Source organism: Astyanax mexicanus, chromosome 1 (assembly GCF_023375975.1).
Source record: "Astyanax mexicanus isolate ESR-SI-001 chromosome 1, AstMex3_surface, whole genome shotgun sequence".
In the NCBI taxonomy this organism is placed as follows: domain Eukaryota; kingdom Metazoa; phylum Chordata; class Actinopteri; order Characiformes; family Acestrorhamphidae; genus Astyanax; species Astyanax mexicanus.
The window spans coordinates 102941415-102964251 of record NC_064408.1 but is presented as its reverse complement, the minus strand read 5'-3'; the positions used below and the strand labels follow the sequence as shown (position 1 = coordinate 102964251).

The 22837-nt window shown below is 36.9% G+C and overlaps 1 protein-coding gene across 2 annotated transcripts; it reads left to right on the top strand.

The window, feature by feature from the left end:
• The first annotated feature begins 2309 nt into the window (after positions 1–2309).
• On the top strand, positions 2310–21617 carry LOC103039037 (cytochrome c oxidase subunit 4 isoform 1, mitochondrial). 2 transcript variants are annotated; one of them, XM_007258612.4, is made up of 5 exons: positions 2310–2419; positions 5691–5784; positions 8368–8535; positions 11982–12113; positions 21361–21617. In XM_007258612.4, exons 2-5 carry the CDS (start codon positions 5691–5693, stop codon positions 21492–21494), a joined length of 528 nt encoding a protein of 175 aa, XP_007258674.1. In that variant the 5' UTR covers positions 2310–2419; the 3' UTR covers positions 21495–21617. The 2 variants fall into 2 exon arrangements, with proteins under 2 accessions (XP_007258674.1, XP_007258675.1); XM_007258613.4 differs by having other exon boundaries at positions 2355–2454.
• Positions 21618–22837: the final 1220 nt, after the last annotated feature.

Genomic DNA, 22837 nt, shown 5'->3' with positions numbered 1-22837 from the left:
GTCTGGCCTTCTAACTCAAAGCAGAAGCTGTCTGAAGTTCAGCTCAAACGTTCACAGCATTCCCGCCCTCTGCCTCCCTCTTACAGACTCCTCCCACTCTGTCATATAGTCAAACTTGTAAAATGTTATTTCAGTGCATGCAAACTGTTGCTAAAAGCTATTTTAGGACACAAATAAGTCACAGCGATCCAGAAGCATGCAACTGATAAACACTAAGCATTTTCTAAACAATATGTCTAAGCAGGTTTGTGGTGTCTCATCACCCTTTGCATCTAGCAATCATTGGTAACTTATAAGTGGGACAGACGTGGACACACAAAAATAGCCACATTGTTCCAGTTGTTTAAGATTAGTATGTGTGGACAGAGCGGTCTAAATTAAACCACGCATATACGACAACTTAATTTAGTAGCCTGTGATGTGGAAAAATGACCCAGTGCCTGTTTCGATTGGCCTAAAATGAAATGCTGTAAGATAAGCTAATAAGAATAACCAGTACATCCAAAGTGCTTAAAATTCTAAATGTAGGATAAGATCATGGACCAATTAAATCATTTTAGCAATATCCATTTCCTCCTCTTCCTAAGACTAGGAAGATACCTGAAAGTTTGGATTAAAGTCTGAACAACTAAAGTCTGTTACATTTAGTCTGGTTAGTTTTGGTTTCACACTGCAGCTTAGTGAGTTCAAGGAATGTCTCTGCTACACTCCGCCCTCAGATGTCAAGCTGACATCTTTCTGGACTGCATCTACATATACTTGACATTAATTAGTTTGTAGAAGAGCATGCATCAGATGGTGGCATGTTGTCAGCTTGATGAGCTGTTGTGCTGAATTCTGTCTCTCTTCCAGACTCTGACTCTAATCGCTTGTATGTGTATCACACAGCAGAATAAATGTAACAGATCACTCTTGGAATCACTTTATTTCTGTTCATAAATGAAATTTAATCTACAGTTACAGTTGATACAGGAATCACCAGCTTCTTGTTTTGCAACCATGGGAGTGGTTCACTGTTTTTTTTTTTTCTTTCTTTTTTTCTAGGCAAGATCGTAACCCTGATCCTAACCATGATTGTAACTTGAACATAACCTTAACTCTAACCCTGACTTTAGTCATATTCTTATTCTAATCTTAACCTAGACCCTAATCCAAACATACACTTGACATAACCCAAATCATAACCCTAACTTTAATCTTAAACCCTTATCCTTTTATAATTCTAACCATAATCCCAACCACAATCCTAATTCTAACATAATCCAAAACTCTAATCATAATTCTAACCTTACATTTTTCTTTACATCTTATATATATTTTAACCTTAACCCTGAGCCATACCTTTAAACTTAATAAATACAACTCTCACCCTTGTCTTAATCCTAACCCTATAACATTGCTGGGGTTTCACCAAACAAACTATATTGCCAAATAGTACAGTTATAGGATACCACCTGTGCAATAAGTCCAATCCTGAAATTTCCTTACTACTAATTTAAATATTCCATTATTAACTGTCAGTGCTATTACAACATAATGGAAGCGATTGGAAATAAAAGCAACTCACTCTGCCAATCATTATAGACCCCCAAACTTCATATTAACTTAAAAAACAATGTGTAGAGCTTTTGGAGAAGGTTTACATTGCCAAGCAGTTCCATCCAAGCCTCACATCACCAAACACAAGGCAGACGAGAAATATAAAGTAGTTTTGTGGAACGAGTACTGCCTGAATAAAATGAAACATTATCATAGTTTTGTGAATAAAGTACTAACTGAATAAAATGAAACATTATCATCAGTGTAGTTTTGTAAATGGAGTACTTCCTAAATAAAATGAAACATTATCATTAATGTTGGTATCAGTAGTAGTATATTAAACCATAGTTTTTTTGTTTGTTTTTTTACAGTTCAACAGTATAACATTACATCCTAATTTTCTTGTACCTCCATGTGTAAATGAGCAGCACCTCCAGTTCTTGTGAGTGAGGTGGTTGAGGAGGAGCTGAGGCTGCTAGACTGTAACAGCAACTGTGTGAAAAACAAGAGGAAGGAAGGCTCACTTCACTTCACTTCCTGCTGCTGCTGTTACTGGATGAAATATGAATTCCTTCCATCCGACTATAATCTGTGTTCCAGACCACTACACTTCTACCAGTGCAGACCACCACCACCACCACCACCTATTCCTCCTCCTCCTCCTCAATGACTGAGCACTGACCCTCTCTCCCGCACTTGTCCTGTATTTGACATTGAGAGCCGGCAGTAGAGCTATCTGCGCTCTGATTGGCTGCTGCGCTGATAGGCGCGAGACACCTGACCGACTTTAACAACTGCCCCATGTATGACTTCGAGCATATCACGTAGGCGAGAGTTGTGCACGAGCTGAGGAGGCTTAACATACAGACAGTTTTATAAGGTAAAGGAATTTGCGATCTGCTTCAGCTTGGGAAGGTAATGCATGGTTTTCATGTGTTTTTGGTGCTGATAAGACCAGCTGCATGTTTATTCTAAGGGCTGCTGGGGATTTTAGGGACAGAATTTGCATGAAAGAAGCTTTTTATTAATATATAGAGTATTTTATTTAGAATATACTACAACCTGTAGAAATGGCTGTGTTATAGTATATGTTATATATTATAAATTGTTTTAGATTTATTATTTTTTATATGTATTTGTACACTAGCTTTGCTGCTGATGAATGCACTGTTTTAAAGCTTTAGCATTATAAAACATGTGATATGCATATTGATTGATGGTATAAGAGATAAGGAGCTACTATATATGTCGTTATTTTTATTTTATTTATTCATTTTTTTGTGTTATTATTAGACATGCATGTTGTGCGTAATTGCGTGCCTAAAGGCGTGGTTCACACATCTTCCACGTGCTCCTACTATCAGTTCTGGCGTTCACGCTTCTGTTTAGTCGCTTTTTTTTAACGCTGTTAACGATTTATTTGCTGTTAAGACGTTGAATTCCGTCTTATTATCTCGAGTTCGTTTCATTTTTGCGGCCATGTGTTGCTTCCCTGCGCCGCATCAGCATCACTGAGCGCGTGTCCACTGCGCCCTCTCGCGGTGCAAATCTGGAAGCTGCGTTTTTGTACTACGTGCCGTCCCACACGTCAACACAACTGCCATGCCCGACCTTACCTGCTCATTTGCTAATGGAGACCAAGGCCTGTGCACAAAAATAGAGCACAAATGTGACTTTTCTGCCAAGGTTTCCATTAATGTGACCCCTTGGACCTTTCTACAGCCCCTCACAGTGACCATTCGTAGGAAAACGTGTGTAGAGAAATGTGGTTCCAGGAATAAATAGCACCCTGCTGGAGGCTCCCACATTGCCCTACTATCTTGTTCCCTCAGGGTGACCATATTTAAAACTAGGCTACTTCATGAGAAGAAGTATAGACTGTCCTGTCACTAATGTACTGTACATACTAGCTCATCTAAAAAATATATAGATATCATTCTGTTCAAAATGTGAAACTCATATATAGATGTATTACACACAAATTGTGATCTATTTTAAATGTTTATTTATTTTATCGTTTATGATTATGGCTTACAGCCAGTGAAAACCAAAAATCAGTGTCAAATTAAGACCATTTGGTACCTTTGGCAGTTTGGGCAGTGTGCCAAGTTCTGCTAGAAAGTGAAACCCGTATCTCCATAAAAGTTGTCAGCAGATGGAAACAAAGTGCTGCAAGATTTTCCGGTAAAACACTGGACTGACTTTGGACTTGATGATAAAACACAGTGGACCAACACCAGCAGATGACATGTCTCTTCAAACCATCACTGATTGTGGAAACTTCAAGCAGTTTGGACTGTGTGTCTCTCCACTCTTCCTTCAGACTCTGATTCCTTGGTTTCCAAATGAAATGCAAAACTGATGGTCAGTGATGGTTTGGAGAGACATGTCGTCTGCTGGTGTTGGTAAAATCAAGTCCAAAGTCAACACAGAGTTACAGCACTTCATGCTTCCCTCTGCTGACAACTTTTATGGAGGTGCAGATTTCATTTTCCTGCAGGACTTGGCACATTTCCACACTGCCAAAAGTAACCGTTGGTCTCATATAATATTACAATTTTGTGAGGCACTGATTTTTTGAATTTTCATTGGCTGATAGAGTCCTGATTTTTTTGTTGGCGTACCTGTTATTGCTGAGAAGATCTGATTGATTGACAAGAAGTGTGAAGAATTAGTGAGCTCAGGATATGGATGATCACCACCCCACGTGATCACCAACTCAACTTAAAAGTATTGGATATACCGGTATTTTTTTTGTCATCATTCCAGAGAATGCAGTTCCACTGCTCCACAGCTCAATACTTGGAGGCTCAGTACTTGGTTGGCATTAGGCATGATGCCAATAGGTTCATGTTCATCTGCTCCAGAGAGTCCTTTTTTATTGCCAGTACGTCTCTAAAAGGACTAGACAGGCTGTGTGTGTGTGGATTTTAATATTGTGTGTCCAAAGTATCCGGACACACTTTAAATTACTGCATTTAAATGATTTACTTCTGCACCCTTTTTCGCAGACACAGATTTGCAAGTAAGTGTAAGATAAATGGATTAAAATGTTGGACAATACATAGGATATGATTGGTAATAGAATGGGCCTCATGTTTCAAGGTCAAGCCTCAGCTAGAGGGATATTAAGGGCTTCTCCTAGCATTGGACTTCATATCAGTAGTGCTGTGTTCTTTAGAGTGGTATCAAATATTCAGTACCAGTCAAAAGTTGGACCAACCTGAAAGTCAGTGGTTTGGCATTATTTAAAATGTTCAGCATTGTATATTAATATTAAAGTCATCCAATTATGAAAAAAAAACATGGAATTATTTAGTAAACAAAAGTATCAAACAAGCCAGAATATGTTTTATATTTTAGATTCTTCAAAGTAGCACCTCTTGTTTAGATGACAGCTTTGCACATCTTGGCTGGATTTTATCAGTCAGCTTTATGAGGTAGAGTCACCTGGAACAGCTTTCAATTAACAGCTGTGCTGAACTTATCAATAGCTAATTACTTGCATTTCTTTCCTTATTTCCTAATGTGTTTAAGTGCATCAGTTGTAGAGTTGTGAAGAGGCAGAGTTGGTATACAGTGAATAGCTCTATGTGAGTAATAATCTGATCCGTAGAACTAATCAACTAAACAACTCAACTAAGAAAAAAAATCAAGATGGTTTTCTTAGGTGCAGTCTCAAAAAGACCATCAAAAACATTATGATAAAATTAGCTCTCATCAGGACTGCCCAAGGAAAGGAAGACCATGAGTTATCTCTGTTTCTTAGAATAAGTTCATCAGAGTTACCAGTCTCAGAATCTTAACAAGTTATCAGCACCCCAGATAAGAGCACAGGAATGCTACAAAGAGTATTTTGGTTTGTTTAACACTTTTACTTTTATTACATGATTCAATATGTGTTCCTTCATAGTCTGGATGACTTCAGTATTTACTTACAATGGATGACAAAAATAAAAACATTGAATGAGAAGGAGTGTCCAAACTTTTGGCTGGTACTGTATATTTTGAGTTAAAGTGTGATATTAGAACTTGACCTCTGTTGTAAAAGCATTAGGCAAAAGTAGAAGACATTAGGAATGGGCAAATACTTTTTACAACACTGTACACTATATATTAACCTTTGTTAAATCCCCCTTTCTGCTCCCCAGATGCTGTCTACCCGAGCGCTGGTGCGGGGGCTGCAGGCCGGACTCTGGAGGAGAGTGTCCACCTCCACTAGTGCACTGGCGGCCCACAGCCATGGTGAAAACTGCAGCTCATTCATTTCTAGCACGTGCACAGTTAAACACATGGTCACATGATCTCCCTCCCTTATTGACTCAAACCTCGCTTCCTCATTTGAAGCTTCATTCTTATCTGTCAGTGCTCTCCAGAGCTGCCACGAAGCAGAGGCCAAAGTTCACCTCAGTCCACTGTAAAAGAATAAACATCCCTTAAAAGGACTGGTTTTGTTGTCAGTAGAAACCTGTTAAAATCATTATAAATATGATTAAAATCATGTTACTGCCAAATGAAGTTTAACATTTTGGTCTGTCAAACACTAGTCATTTAACATTCACTTGAGTGTTATTATTCACAAAATTTAGAATGTAGTTCACTGCAAGAAATATTCAATTGACAATATTATGACCAGCAACAATATGTTCACTCACTGTCTACTTAATTAGACACTCCTATATCTAGGTGCTCCAGCTCGGTGTAAAGTAATAGACAGAAGCTCTGAATCTGTTGCTGCACAGTTTGTGTTGGTTGTCCTCTAGTCCTTTATCAGTTCTTACATGATTCTGCCCACAGGAAGCTGTTGGCTGAATATTTCTAGTTGGTGCACTATTCTCAGTCCACTGAGGTGACACTGAGGTGTTTAAAAACTCCAGCAACACTGCTGTGTTTTATTTACACTTACCACCACTCACCACCACCAACAAGTTAGTGTCACTGCAGTGCTGAGAATGACCCACCACCCAAATAATACCTGCTCTGTAGTGGTCCTGACTTTTAAAGAACAGGGTGAAAGGAGGATAATAAAGTATTCTGAGAAACAGATGGAGTATATGTTGTAATAATAGAGCTACGATAGGTTAGCCACTGTATGGAGCCGAGGAGTGAACAGTGATGGTATAGTTACTTTGAAAAAGTAATCCGATTACTGATTACTGATTACTCCTTTAAAAAGTAACTTAGTTACTTTATGGATTACTTGATTTTAAAAGTAACTAAGTTACTTTACAAGTTACTTTATTAGTTACTTTCAGCAGCTGCAGACACCACCTCCCGCCGCCTTAACATAAACATTATAACCAGTTTTGCCATTATTCCCTTTATTGTAAAATGCATTTTTAACAGCAACAATTTATCTCTATTACCGTAAGTTGAACTATTTCCTAAAAAATATATATATTTTTAATAAAAAAAAAAAAAAACTTAATATATATAAAAATATATATATATATGGTCTTTCTTGATTTTACTAAACATAAATACTTGTTTTTATAAAAAATATATAAAATAAAGAAAGTCTTTTTTGACCTGACATATTTAACACTGTAAAACTGAACATTGAACTTGTTGTTCTCTGCAGGGCAGCAAGGAGTGGTTTTATAAAACAGAACCGTGTATATGGTCTAGACCAGGGATCACATATTTGCAGACTGCGGTCCGGGTCCGGACCCAGACGTTGTCCAATACGGACCCATACCGGACCCAACTACTGAGAAAGATTTAATTCTGACAGTGTTCATTTAAAGCACCGGAAATTAGAGCGGAGGGGGAATGGGTAAGGGAGCGGTGTGTGTGTGTGGAGGAGATGAGGTGGAGAGAGAGAGAGAGTAACGCACAGTGACTTAAATAAGTAACTTTAATCTGATTACTGGATTGGAAATAGTAACGCGTTAGATTACTCGTTACTGAAAAAAAGGGTCAGATTAGAGTAACGCGTTACTAAGTAACGCAGTATTGGAACAGATCATTTTACTGCACTCTGTACTGCAGCATTTACACAACTCACATCATATTTACACTTTCATTATAATAACTAGAAAAAGACAAAGAAACAGACATATCGGAGAGTGGTGACCACTTTCCTGCACCATCAAAAGACTTTTGGAAACGGGAGTAAACTGGTACAGGAAGAGGTCTGGCTGACCCACATGGCAACTCCTTTAGCTCAGCTTAACACTGAACTAAATCTATAGTCTTAGTTTCAGCAGTGAAGAGAAGAATTAGAGGTCTGACAGATAAAGAGCAGTCATGAAGTAATTGGTAAGATTAGAAAAATTAAAAAGCAGCTTGTCTGTGTCGTACAGCACTGCGACTGGACTGCTAAAAAAACAGAGTGTTCTAAAACTTATGTCCGAGAGAGAGAGAGAGAGAGAGAGAGAGAGAAAATAAGAAATTAATTTTATACCAGATCAATATAATATGTACAGTCAATGAGGACAGAACTACTCATACATATCCAATAAATATGATTGTAAGGAATGTGTCAAATATGCAGAAGCAGTGCAAAGTTGCATGAATGTAAATTGTGGTTCCTGTTAGTTCAAAGTCCAGCACATTTTAGTAATTCCTCTGCAGTGATAAACAAACCAATGGTGGTTAATTGTTAAGTGATAATACATTTAGCCAGGTGTTTGTGCTGGGAAATGACTAAGCCAGGACGTGGGAAAGTTCATCTACTGGCAAAGGGTCATAATAGAGCTACAGGTGCGCTTCCAATGTTTAAACAGAAGAGGGCACTATAAGCTTTTTTCTCTTCCTGGCATTATTTTTTAATTTAGTTAATGTGTACCATCTGCTGATTACTTTCTGCTGCTGTGTTGTTTTTAGCCTCAGATGTGGATGTTGTAGACTTCACTGTTCCTCAGTACAACAACCGCCTGGACACGCCCCTGCCTGATACCCCATTCATCACAAAACTCAATGCTGAGCAGAAGAAGCTGAAAGAAAAGGAAAAGGACGCATGGACCAAACTCAGCAAGGAGGAGAAACTACAATGTAAATACAGCACTCCTTCAGCATTTGTGTAGCAGCTTAGCTTAGTCTGAGAATACATGATACATGAGCTTATAAGCTTAAAAACATTCATTACTGTGCAAGAGATTGCCATCTAAGAAAACAAGCGATTATAGGAAGCATTAAAACGATGGGTTCTATTCCCTTATGTTACATAGAAATGAAACCTAATTGTCTGCCCTTGTCTGCAATTTCCAGAACATTCTCTCTGCCAGTTAAAATGATCTTAACAACAAGATGCTTTTGATCAATAAAGATTACAATAAGTAACCCAAGTTAATGCTTCATTAGGTCAGCTTTGAATATCTAATTACAACTTATTGCTTAAAAGGTACTCTCTTATTTTAGAATTGCTAAGTGGTTTCACCGCCACCTTATTAGCTATGCAGCTAATGGAAGGGCTGGGAGATGCTTTGCACCCGTTCATAGCTTTAGGCGTTGTGTAGGATTAGTAGAAAATAAAGTGGTGAAATGCTTTGAAACTGCAAGGCCTTGCTTAGACGGCAAAATGTTTTTTGTGCCAGTTTTAAACATGGTGCTTTTATGCAAGATGTTTTTATTTATTTATTTATTTATTTATTTATTTATTTATTTATTTTCTATTTCTTAATACATTTAACATTGTGAAATGCCACTTAAAACTTTGGTGAAGACTATTATGTCAGTAAACCCTGTCTAACTGCATTTGTATTACTTGTTGATCAATTAATTGGTGGTCTGATTAATCAGGATGATTAAGATAAATAAACAGCATAGGCTGATGCCTTCACTTATTAGCTAGCTAGCTACTTACTAACTAGATTCATCGCAGGGTGCCTGAGATTTATAGTACAGGGCTGTAACTTTTCTTAAAAGTGTCACATGAAGTGCCACCGTAATCTTTGGTCTTCATAACAGGCACTTTGACAGCACATTATTATGTTAATAAAGTCCTGCAATCAGTCTCCCTAGCTTTTCTGAATGCACACTCTAGCAGTCAGTTTCAACAGGACAATGCTTATCCACATACTGCATACCAAACAATGACTGTTTTTAATCATTTAAATGTTCCTGCAAACCTTTTACTCTTTCTTTCGAATAGCAATTTTGATGATGAGTATTTTAATTTACTCACGTTTGACTCATGTCCTTTACGTTGCTATCCCCTGAGCCTTCTTTTTTTCCCTGTAACCTCTAAAAACAGTGTTAGTTTCTTTGTGTGAACTGTGGCATGGTGCTCAAACTTAACACACTCCTAAAGATCCCCTCTTTGAAGAACTTGGCACGAGAGGATCGCTCGTGGTTCAGACAGGGATTTTTGTGGAATATGTTCCTCTGTTTGAATGCCACTAATTGCTTTGACCACATAGCATTTTTACAGTTACTGAAATGAACTCCTTAAACTCTACACGTTGATCAGTGAACCCAAGCTTTAGGTTCTTCAACAATATGTTCTAATGATCAATATGTTCTAGTTTTTGTGGACATATAGTGTGCATAGCTATTAGAGTCAGAACCTAGAAAAAGCCGTATAAAGCCACAAAATGCTGAGCTATTAGCAGTGGAACTGTGTTCTCTGCAGTGATGGTGCTCAATCCATGGATGAGTTGCAGATACTTGGAGGTAGGGGGTGATCATTCAACATCCTGACCTCCTTAAAGCTAAAGCTTAAAGACCGTTGCTGAATGCAGTCAGAATATCACAGAACATCCTTCATTTCAGAAGAAATAATAAATGAACAGGTGCATCAATAATTTTTTCCATATAGTGTATCCTGCGTATAAGATTCAACATTGTTAATTAATAATTTATAGCAGTTACTGAATAATAACATTTAAATAAATAATTGAATAATATATGCATGTCTGAAAGGGGTTAAAATATTCATAAACAGCAAAGAAAACCTTTTTTTTTTTAACTGTAAATGGTAAAGACTATTTAAAATATATACTCCAAGTCCTTTTGGATTGCGTTTTGGAGCATTTCTATTGGTCCATTTATTGTAAAACTTTAAAACAGTATAAATAAACCTGCCAGATTAATTTTATGTCAAAAGTGGAAAACCCAAAAAATGGAGATATGTTTTTTGATATTTAGCATTATTTATCACATTATCATATCTCTCGAGAAAATAATTGTTGGTATTATTAGAAACAAGCTTGAAAGGACAGATTCTTCTGCTTTCTAGATTAGACAATGGATGTCTTTGTTTAGAGTATCTATTTAGGTTGTTACTGGTCTTACAATGAAATGTTGGAAGGAGTTCAAACGTACCTCAGGATTGTCATTACAGTTTAAATACAATTAACTTAAGAGTAGGCGTTGCAGTCATATAGTCGTAAGGTGGCAGTGTTGCCCAAGTCAGATATGAGTTACTGCCTATGCCAGTCCAGGCAGTGTGAATGATATTCATTAGGAATGTATCAATGTGGGAGTTTTGACTGATGCATACCATTGTGGTCAACAGTTTACATACATTGTTAATAAACATGGTTTAATGACAGTGTTAAGCTTTCAAGTTGTGATTCAAATTTTCTACCAGTTATAATTGGTGGATTTTTTGTATACAATCTACATACAGGGCCACAAATAAACCTACAGTACACTTAATATTTGGTTAAACTGCAGTTTACACACTGACTTATATTTTGAACCCATCAATGAACTTCTGGCACAATTCTGTATGGATATTTGACCACTCACCTTACCAAAATAGAAAAGAAGATTCAGTCTATTTTGTTGGTTTCCTGGCACATCCACATATTTTCCTCCCATTACTTAATAAATCCATTCCAAAAATGTTCTGTTGGCCTGCTTTTGGAACAGCCAACTGTGTCCAAATTTCCATTATCAGACTATTGGTTTAGGAGGTATGCTGGATAATTGTGAGGTAGTTCCACTTCTTCTTTATTTAATCCACTTTATGCAGCCCCAGAGCATGATGCAACCACCACCATGCTTAACAATTGCTTTCGTGTTCAAGTGAAAGCCCAATATTGCCATTAAACTCAACTTTAAACTCAAATTAGCATTTTAAAGAAAGATAATATTTAATCTGTGTTACGTTACAGATAAGGCAAATCAGAGTAAATATTTTATCAGAATTGATTTGCTGTGTGTTTTAATGAAGCTCAGTATACACTTATCTGTCTTTTACTCATTAATCCCTAAAATACATTATGGAAGTGTGCTTGTTCACTAGCCATTCTCTGGCAGGTTAAAATCTTGTGCTGTGATCTAGTGATCATTGATCCTTGGAGTTGCTTAACAATCATATTCTAGAACTGCACATTTTAAAAAGACAGATTAAAAAGTATTTACTTCCAGCTTTGCTTATTTATGACTTATTTACATATTTTTACAATTACATGCATAGCTTTTTATATAACATAGCTAAATGCTTATGCATCATACTTACTGTATATTGTTAATGTTGTGTTGTTGTGCAGTGTACAGGCTCTCTTTTGAGCTGACCTATCCTGAGATGAGGAAGGGATCAGATGAGTGGAAGACTGTGCTGGCAGGCATCTTCATCTTCCTTGGCCTCACTGGTCTTCTAGTGTGGTGGCAGCGCATTTATGGTAGGTATCACTCATCATCTACACCTAGTCCACTGTCACTTATCTCAGTAAATACATGCCGTAATCTAAAATCTATTAACATCTACATAAATCAGGTTTTAAAAACAATTTGTTAGAGCTTTTCATACATAAACTATCATTAACATTCCTCTTACTCCAGTCTCAAACTGGACTGCAACATGCAAAATAAAACAATGTACAGTACTATCTTTTGGAGGTGATGCTGTTAGCACTGAATTAATTCAAAATAATTTTATACTAATGCTTATATTTATTTTTATTGTGATATAGTTTTATATAACTTATATATATATATATATATATATATATATATATATATATATATATATATATATATATATATATATATTTATATATTTATATTTAGTGTAATAGTATTGGTATTTAATTCCATAGATAATTGCTAAATAAATAACATAAATATCTGGATGTGTTTTAAGCTGCTGGTCAGTACTGAGTACTGGTCAGTGTGCTCATGGCAAGGTGATCAGACTTGTTGGAATTCAACCAAGGCTTTATGGTGGGTGCCAGAAGACATTCTTTGATCCACAGTGTCACGCCTGTGTATTGGGAATACGGTACCAGTCTAAAGTTTGGACACACCCTTTCATTAATTGTTTTTCTTTATTTCTTTATTTCTTTATATTCTACATTGTAAAATAATATTAAAGACATTAAAAAAACAATTAGAATATGGAATTGGGATGGGTGATTTGGGATGAACTGGAACTTTACAGTGTGAAGGAAATGCAACTACTATTGTTCAGCACCTCCAGGAACTCTAATCCAGGTGACTCTCCCTCATGAAGACACTGAGATTAAAATACCAAGAGTGTGCAGATCTGTCCTCAAAGATAAATGAGGTTAATTAGAAGAATGTAAAATATAAATCATATTCTGAAATATTTATGTGCTTCTCTATCCTTAATATCTTCACTATTACATTTACAATGTAAAAAATCATAAAACGAAAAAAAAAAAAATAGAGGTGTGTCCAAACTTTTGACTGGTACTGTGCGTCATAACAGGCATTACCACCCATGTCTAGAATTAACATGCAATCAGACTAGCTATTCTGGCTAGTCCCATCCACATTCAAAGCTGGAGACCCCACACTCATATCCCACAGGTCGGTGCAACGGTCTTTAGCTTCAGTAGGACATGACAAATGTCATGGGACTTGATACTAGTTCCTGACCCATGAATTTTAGCATGTTAGTGTATACAGTGCTTTTAATAGCAGAAAGCTTTATGGGTCCAGTTCGAAGCCCCAAGCAAACCAATGGCAACAGTTGCATGGAAAAGCTCCCTCAGTTCTGGAGGAAGAAACATTAAGAGGAAACCAAGACTCAAAAGTGGAACCCATCCTCTTCTGGTTGACATCAGATAGCAAATCAAGTAACACAACAGAAGCATAAAATGAAAATTAACAAATAAAAATAGAATAATTAAAAACAAATACAGAAACAGACGTTTAAAACAAGATCATACGGTAAAACAAATAACACAACCGAAGCATAAAATGAAGATTCAACTAATGGAAATACGATAATTAAATACAAATACAGAAATAGTTGTGAGCCTAATATATTGTAGCTCAGATTTAACCACTGAAAACCAGTCTGAGAATACACAGATTAGAAATATGGTTTGCCATGTTGGTACATATACTGTATATAAATAACTCAGTACACTTAGTTTATGTTAGTAGCAGTGGTTTTATAAAGAGGATATTCAGGGTCCAGGCTTTCCTGGGGCATGAGTAGAGCATGCTGGCAGGGTTCTATGACTTGGCCTGAGGGGGAAAGCACATGCATTTGTATCCACGGTGGTTGTGTCGGCCTGGAGGGACAACGTTTTACACCAGCAGCAACCCAAGCATGAGGAAGGACATGAGTTCAGTTCCACAGACAAAAAAAACAGAGGTCTTAGATTGTGTTTGAGGTGACCGGACACAATATGTAAGCCACAACAGGGGTCAAATATTATGCAAAGAAGAAAAATCAAGAAAAATAATGCACCAGAAAGGATTTGTGATAGATCTAGTTATTGGGCGGGCCAAGAAAGTGTTGTAATCTGTTGAAGACATTCCTGGAAAACCGTTGCTGTGTGGGGATGAGCATTATCCTGCTGAAAAAAGACAGTTGGATGTCCTCCACATAGCACTGAGCTGTTAGTGTCCCTTGTATCACTACTAGGAATTGACCAATTGTCGTATGCAATGACTCTCCAGATGCAGTGTTTCTCTCCACAGCGAAGGCAGAATTAAGGTGCTCAACCCAGTGTCTCTATATTTCAAACTAAGATCATCTTCTTAGTTTCTGCACTTAAAAAATACCTGCTCCTTCTGCGCACAATTCAGCTTGAGTCAGTACATTTGGAAAGCATGATCTTCTTAAATCCCTCTTTTATTAAATCACAGCTGTGTCATTTCTCCATCAGGAACCTCTGCCAGCACAAAGTAATGAGTAGCTTTAGTGTCGCTGTTATTACACAGCTAGATAAGGTACAGTATAAGCTGTTAGCAGTAGTTTGGAATGTAACATTATTAAATTATTTTTCAGGCAAATCCCTTTTTCTTTCATAAGGGCATGAGAGTCTTCGGAAACAGCATTTTTATTAAACAACACTCTTTTATTATTTTCTTCATTAGATTTAGAATGTAACATGGCAGTCACTCCCAACATGTTTTTTTATGACGAATAATTAAACCTTTTTAAAAAAATAATGATTACTAGCATTGACAGCTGTGTTAGCAGAAACAACACAGGCATTAAACAACACATTCAGGAATTGCTATCAGTTTTGTTTAATCAAGAAGCTGCTTCAATAAAAAATCTTTTCCCAGTATTTTGCTTTTTCAGAGGAAAACATAGTGTCACATACAATGCAGTGTATATCCAAAAGAACACTGACCTCCATAATCTAATTATGGGCTATTATCAAGGGATGTTGCATCTATTTAGTACTGGTTTTGGATTTAGTTATAGAATCTGCCCAGATATCTCCTACACTCTTTTCATGGCAATGGTGTGTGTGTGTATATATTTTTCTGCTTGAAATAATAAAGTATGCATGTATATTTTAGCTGTGTGCATATTATTCATTACAAGTATAAGTGTATAGAAACATTCTTTTCAAAATGTTTCAAGGTCTCAGGCCTTAATTAGCTAGAAACCTTTGAGAGAACTGTTCTGTAGTATTGCCAGAAAAGCAAATCACAACCCCTGTTTGACTGCAGTAGACCTAAAAGATGTAGCTGACACTAAAAATAGCTGTGCACTGTTTTACTGTGCAGTGATATCTGCACAAAAATAAATTACATTATAAGAAAGATTCCTGCATTCCCATCACAGTACTTAGTATCAGAAGTTTAGATGTTTCAAAAGAATATCTAAACAAGTCAGATTTTTTTTTTGACTGATGAAGTTTAAATAGAATCGTGATCACACTGTCTTGTGAGAACGTAAAGATTTCTTCTACAGAAAGGTATTGATCCAAAATACATTTCAAAATTCACAGACTGAAGGTCTCACAAAATCAGTGAAAATCTGGATAGGCTTTAAAAAGAGCAGCACATGCAAGATGGCTCAAGAATCTCTCAGAACTAGAAGATTTTTGCAAGAAATAATAGGGGAAAAAATGTTTTTTTAGGTGTGTAAAAGTGCTCAAACCTTTACACAGGGCACATATATTTATTTATATATTCATTATTTTATGTCATGAAAGACGAAAGATGAAATTCTTTTTTGTGTTTGGTTAGCTACAGAAGCTGTGTTTACCACTTCTCAGTTTATTAAACAATACAATACAATGCCTGTTTCAAATAGGCATACATATATGGTAATACATAGAACTTATGTATGGGTATTGTCATGTATGTGTTAAACTGCAAGAGAGAGGAAGAGATTGTGTTTGTGTGTGTGTGTGTGTGTGCGCGCGTTTGTGTGAGAGCGAGAGACTTAGAGCCCGTGTCGGAAGCAGCCCAGACTCTTGCATCTCCCATCTCCTGTCTCAGAGGCCTCAGCTCTTTGAGGAAGGAAGTCAGAGCTGCATCACCTCAGGAGACACGCTGCAGTGGGAACGAACACGAGCTCAGAGAGTGAGAAACAGAGAGAGAGGGGGAAGAGAACAAGACTGAGACAAAACAGAGGAGAGGAAAGGAGTGCATGGCTTATAGCCTTTAGTCTAGGTGAGAGAGGGTAACAGAAGTTTTTGTTGGAAAGAGAGAGAGAGAGAGAGAGAGGGAGAGACAAAGAGAAGAAGTCCAGAAGTCAGTTGTCTGTTGAGAAAGGGGTATTTCCCACACCACTCTGCCTCATGTTGGAACTTGAAAAGCCAGGAGCATGCGGCGCAGCTCGGGGGCCGCTGCTCCTCCGCCTCATTAGGGGCATTAAGCACTCGTCTGGAGGAGACTTAAATCTGCGGCAGGCTTTACAGAGGGAAAAGGCTGATGAAAGAAGCAGTTTTTCCCTTAGAAGTCTGTTTTTTTGTCTCTTTGTCTTTTTACTTTACTAGGCCTATTTCAGTGTAATTGCATAATTACATAAGTTAAAGCGCCATTGTTAAGTAATACATGTGTAATTGCATTAATACTGTATTGAAAATTATTGAATGTTAAATTTCAGTTTAATGTATCAGTGATACACCTTCACTTGCTCATTTTCCATCATTTTCCATCATGAAAATTACTGTGCTAAAAGTAATTATACACTGATATGCCAAATGCCATAGGAAAATAAATAGCATTGCGTCCCGTGACTTTTGCCATGTCTCCTATAAAAGCTAATGTAGTCTGCACTGGCCTGTGGGATGTGCCTGCTGGGTCTCCTGCATGGAATGCGGATGTGATTTCTACCAGAATCATTTGTATGCTCCCATGGACAATTCTAGCCCCACGCAGCTGGTCACAATCATTACCACCCACTGTACTGTCCTCTGTGGGTGGCAATGCTTTGTATGAAGTTCTGTTCATGTACTGTAGCTTGCCGTCGGCTACCGAAGCCCTGAGAGAGCACAAATGGCCTTGTTCTCTCTGGGTGGGTAGATGGCGCTCTCTCTCCACATCATTTCAAAGGGTGATGTCGATCAGCACGAGGCGTCTGTGAGCTGATGTATCGGAACCGAGTCGCTGCGCTTTCCTCCGAGTGCGCTGTGATGCTACTAAGCAATGCTGCATCAGCAGCAGTTAAAAAAAAGCTGGTGGCTGACTTCACATATATTGGAGAAGGCATGTGCTAGTCTTCTACTTAATCAATAGTGATACGGGGAGTCCTAATGAGTGGGTTGGGTACTTGGCTGTGTAAATTGGGGAGAAAATGGAAAAAAAAAATTATAATAAAATTATATAAAAAAATAATGTAATGTAAATGTAGTGTAAAAAATGATGGGACACATTTGGCATGTCAGTGTATTTGCTGCTACACAAAATGGGCTCACTCACTGATTGAATGTGAGCTATCCATACAGAATTACCACAGACCTGGTAATTTACAAACTTTACAATCAATTCAATTCAATTCATCTTTATTGTCATTATATGACAATGGGTTGTGCAGTACAACAAAGGGCATTAGAAAGACATAGTGCAAGGCAAGACACAAGGTGGATGGACAATGAGTACAATAGATAGCAGACAATAAATACAACATTTACAGCATTTAGCTGACGCTCTTATCCAGAGTGACTTGCAAGGTTTTTCCTATTACAGAAGTGGGCCAATGTAGTGTTAGGAATCTAGCCCAAGGACTCTTATTGATGTATCACAGTATAGTCACCCATACAGGAAATTGAACCCCAGTCTCTCACATGATGTGGTAGCTCATATCAGGCGGTGGTGTTATCCACTGCACCATACAAGTGTGTACATTGTGCAGCTATTACTAATTGTAAAGAATATGTAGTGCAGTAATGTAATATGGGAGGAGTATGAGGATAGCAGCTTATTGTACTAGTTCAGCTGATAGGTATAATATATATATATAATAGTTATAGTGGAAGTATTAAGTAGTAAGTGTAGAGTGCATACAGTGTCAGAGCTGGTGGCACTCAGTGTGTATGTAGTCAGTGAGCTGGAGGTGGTCAGTATTCCGTCTGTGTGTTGTTCAGTTTGTGGCTGATGTTGCTGGAGTCACCAGTTTAACAGCATGTGGGAAAAAGCTGTTTTTAAGTCTTTGCTTGTTCTGACTCTGATGTTCCTGCACCTCCTTCCAGACAGCTGGGGTTGGAACAGGAATGGCTGGGGTGTATGAGGTCAGAGGAGATGCTGATAGCCTTGTAGACGTGGTTGCTGGACTGTTTTGTGCAGCTTAGTTTCTATACATAAACTAGAGAGTAAAGAATTCATTACAACACTATAAGGACTCTGAATGTTCTTATAGATATTGAAATCGAATTTAAATAAACAAAAATATAATGTTTCATGATATTGCTAGGGGTTAGAAAGGCCACCGCTTCGGCTCTAACACTGCTCCGCCAGCAATATTGCTTTTTCATCTGCTTCTTTGTACTGTTTATATTTATAGGTTGAGGTGGCAGCATTGCTACTGCTTCTCCTCAGGGAAATAATAGTAGGTGGATGCAGTTGTGTTCATTTGATGGTATTTGGCTGTGTGCGCACCTTTTTGTGTGTGCTCGTAAATTCTGTTTTTTGAAAATGCCTTGTTGTGGGTAACAGTAGTATTTTGGTTCCCTTTGGCCTGTAGTGCGCTCTCTCTCTCTCACACACTCTCTCTCATTTGTTTATTCCGTTCCTGTTTTCTAGCCTGAAGATAAGACAGCAGTGTTAGGCACTTTGTTGTCAGGTGCAGCTTCTGTCAGGACAATTAATGGCTCTTTATTTTTTATGCTGACAGAGCCACAGTTGTATGAAGGGTGTGTACATGTATGTTGGTGTGTGTGCGTTTGTGTTTATGTGCTTGTGTGCACATGCTTGCACGTGAGTAGTGGTGGTGGTTGTGTGTGTGTGTGGGGGGAGGGTGTGTTTAGGGGATTTTGCACAATTAACCGTTTCTTTCATTCTCCTTTTTTCTTTTTTTCTTTTTCTTTATGTCCTTTTTAGACCTTTTGCTTTTTATTTCCATGTCTTCTTTTTCCTTCCTGCAGTGCATTGTAGCGTTATTCAGTACAATGAGCTTTTTGTTTTGAAGGCTGTATCTATCAACACTGTACATACAGCAGTTTGTTGAGAGTATGGTTGGAATGCTTCTGGATTTATATTCAGAATGAAAGATATGTTAAGAATGGTGCCATTGTTCAAAGACAGAAATGTGTATAAAAACAGGACTATTTTTTCTTGTCCATATCATGGAAAAATATATTCGTTTTACTTTTGTTGAATAAAAGACTTTAATATAAGTTAGTATGTAATCACTGATCCAATTATAAAAACACCCTATAAGAACAACCCAAATTTGGAAACTAAGGCACTTAAACTCCTAAAATTAAATGTGCTACAAATGGTTTTTGAGTCTGATCCTTGTATCTAGTTTCCAGTCCTGGACTTGATGATCCTCGGTAGGTCTGACACTTCACATCAACCATTCCCTTAACTTTCATTGTGAACACATATTCCAGGACAGAGATGTATGAGTGTGAAGAACCTTCAAGGTTCTTCAGACTCGCACATCTTTGTTACAAACATGGTCTTTTATAAACCCAAAAGTAGTTCTTCCATAGTACTGCTCAAACCCTTTGTATTGTCTTTATATTATACAGTATAAAGAAAAAAAACACCTCTTCAGCGTACAGGAGATTGGCCCACCCACTCACATTTAATTATAAAGAGTGTTTCAACCTGGACTGTTTTTTGAATGAGGCACAATACAGCACAGCCATAACAGATTTCATTTTCAAAAGTCAAGCTTAAGGCTCATTTATGGTCATTTTTAAATATGGTTATGGGTGGAGAGGTCTGTTTGTACTTGTTCTCTAAAAGCTTATAGATACAAACAGAATGGTGCAGTACAACCGGAGCGAAACACAATCACTGCCAAATGGAAATGACAAAAAATAAGTTTTTTTTTTCAGTAATTATTGTCGTCAGAAACATTTAACTCTTGTGGTGTATTGCTTAGTCATCTATGAGGTAAATGGCGATGACATCGTTTGAAACAGACTTTTTAAATGTACAAAGAATATAAATGTATGCATTTATGAAAAAAGACACATTTACCAAAAGAGAAAAAGGGTTTAAGTTAATATAATATTTATTATGGCTGTATAATATAAGTACATAAATTGATGCAAATGTTATAAGCATAAATCAGCAGACCTTTATTGAAATGGATGCAATAAAATATGTTTATATACAGGCCCTTTAAAAAGATCTAACTGATTAATTAAGTTAATGTGTTAATTAGCATCACCTACAGGGCTAACAGAAATGATATACTGATATACACCTTTCACTTTTGTATGTCCACTTACAGTGAAAGAAATGAGCTATTCTTTGAATTGCTAATGGTGAATATCACTGAGTGTGATCCTGTCTCTCGGTGAGCTCCTGTCTGGAATTTTATGTGCTACTATAATGTATTCAACTCTGGGTAATAGCATAAAAATGATATGAAGTCTGCCAAATCCTACAGCAGGAAATATTTCAATATTTTACATGCCATAGTGGTACATTTAAGTCATCTGAGAGCTTTTTTTCCCCTTTTCGAATACATATTCAGAAATGGAGTGCAGTTTCAAAGTTTTTCATACAACGTGAGAAAACCCAAAATATTACTCAGACATGCAATGCTTCTTTCATTTTAAGCCAATACTTCTGCTAAAAAATCTCATTTACACTATTTCTCCCTTACACAACACATGCTAGGTGTTTCAAGTTGGCTCATGTAGTGCAAAATCTTGCAGAACAAAGAGCTAGAGGTTATTGTTGCTAATAATAGTGGAAGGTAAAAAAGGGTCATAGTGTAGCAAAATGTTTTTTTTTTTACTTTTAATAATGCAAGCATAATAATGGAATAATAATAATGGAAGCATGTAATAATAATGGAAACAATTTAACTACTGAAAGAGCTTTTCCTTGTATATAAAGAAGAAGTCCAGGTACGAAACCAAACATTTTTGAACTCCTGTGCAATACTGAAACAAATTTTCTATATACCACATACATCTAGAGTTTGGTGTATTTCTACTGCATCTTTTACTGTAATACCTAGAAACACCACATTATTTCAGACTGAGATCAGCTGATGTTTGTCTTCTTTCTATTCCACAGTGTACGGTGATGTCCCACACACTCTGTCTCCAGAATGGGTTGAGAAGCAGACCCAGAGGATGATTGACATGCAGGTCAACCCTGTGCATGGGTTTGCTGCCAAATGGGACTATGAGAAGAAACAGTGGAAATAGGAGAATCACACGGGTTACAAGTTTTACAACACACATCATTAATCTGCTGGTGTCGCAACAAAGCTTTACGGCCTTAAAACCTATTTAATATGTCAAATAAAGACGGACTGGAATGTAAAAATGTGCCTGAGTTTCTGCTTTTGAACTGTTTTCTAAAAGCCTTTGAGCTGTTTTTGTTTTTTGTACATCTTGCTAATTAAAACTCCAGAAGGATTTGCTAAAACACCTCAACTGCTTGCAGGATTAGCTTAAAATCAACAGCACAGAAAGCATGCTAGATGGTAGATTTAATTGTGAAATGCTTCCAGTGCGTCTTGCATTATTTAGATAGTTTAGATGAGGTGCTGTTGTTTGAAAGCCTTTGTTGTCCTGAACTACAGAAAATAAAGATAAATATATTCTGCAAAACACAACAAATGAGTGTTGATAGCTGAACTTAGGCATTTATCATTATTTACAGCAAATTTGGTTGAAATACAAACTTTCTTTATACAAGTGTGATTTGCATACATGTTAACGTAACCATAAGAGATCCCAAATTTTGCCAGTACCAAGAACACTGAAATCAGTGTGTCAGTGGGTACAGTTATAAAGAAACCCTGCTGTATTTGCAAGTTAAACCACCAGAGGCTATGCAGTTCAAATTGGAAAGTAGTGAAAACATAAATATGTTCCTGTGTCTTTTTAACTGTGGGACATGGTTTATTATAAATTCATTATAAATATTAGACTGTAATAACACTAAAACAGGGTTTAGAAAAAGATCTTGTAGTCCTAGCTTTAACATAACATCAATTTAAATCGTGTTTATTGTCATCATTATAGGGGTAATTGAAAAGCTTATGTACATAGTCCCTCTTATTAGTAAAAAACAAGAAAGACAGCTCCGTAAAGAGATCACTTCAGTTTCTGATTCAGTTTCTCTGATTCTTATTTATAGGTATATGTTTGAGTAAAATTAACATTGTTGTTTTGTCCAATTAACCTATTTATTTGCATAAAATGAGAAATGGCTCATTTTCAGGTCCAGGTGTTACACACTGCTTTTGGATAACTTTATGCCACTCCTGGTGCAACAAAACAGTTCAGCTTGGTTTGATGGCTTGACATATTTATTCATCTTTCTCTTGATTTATTCCAGACGTTTGCTTTTAGTAAAAATCAAAGAAACTCATAACTTGCACTATACATACATTTTGCACTGTTTTACAGTAAACAAGAATACTAATATATACATTAGGAACTATGAAATATATATAGATGTTCATATTACTATTGACATATTGACACTGTATAAGATGTGAGTTCATAATTTCTGAGAAGGTGAGTGGAGAAGGACGTTT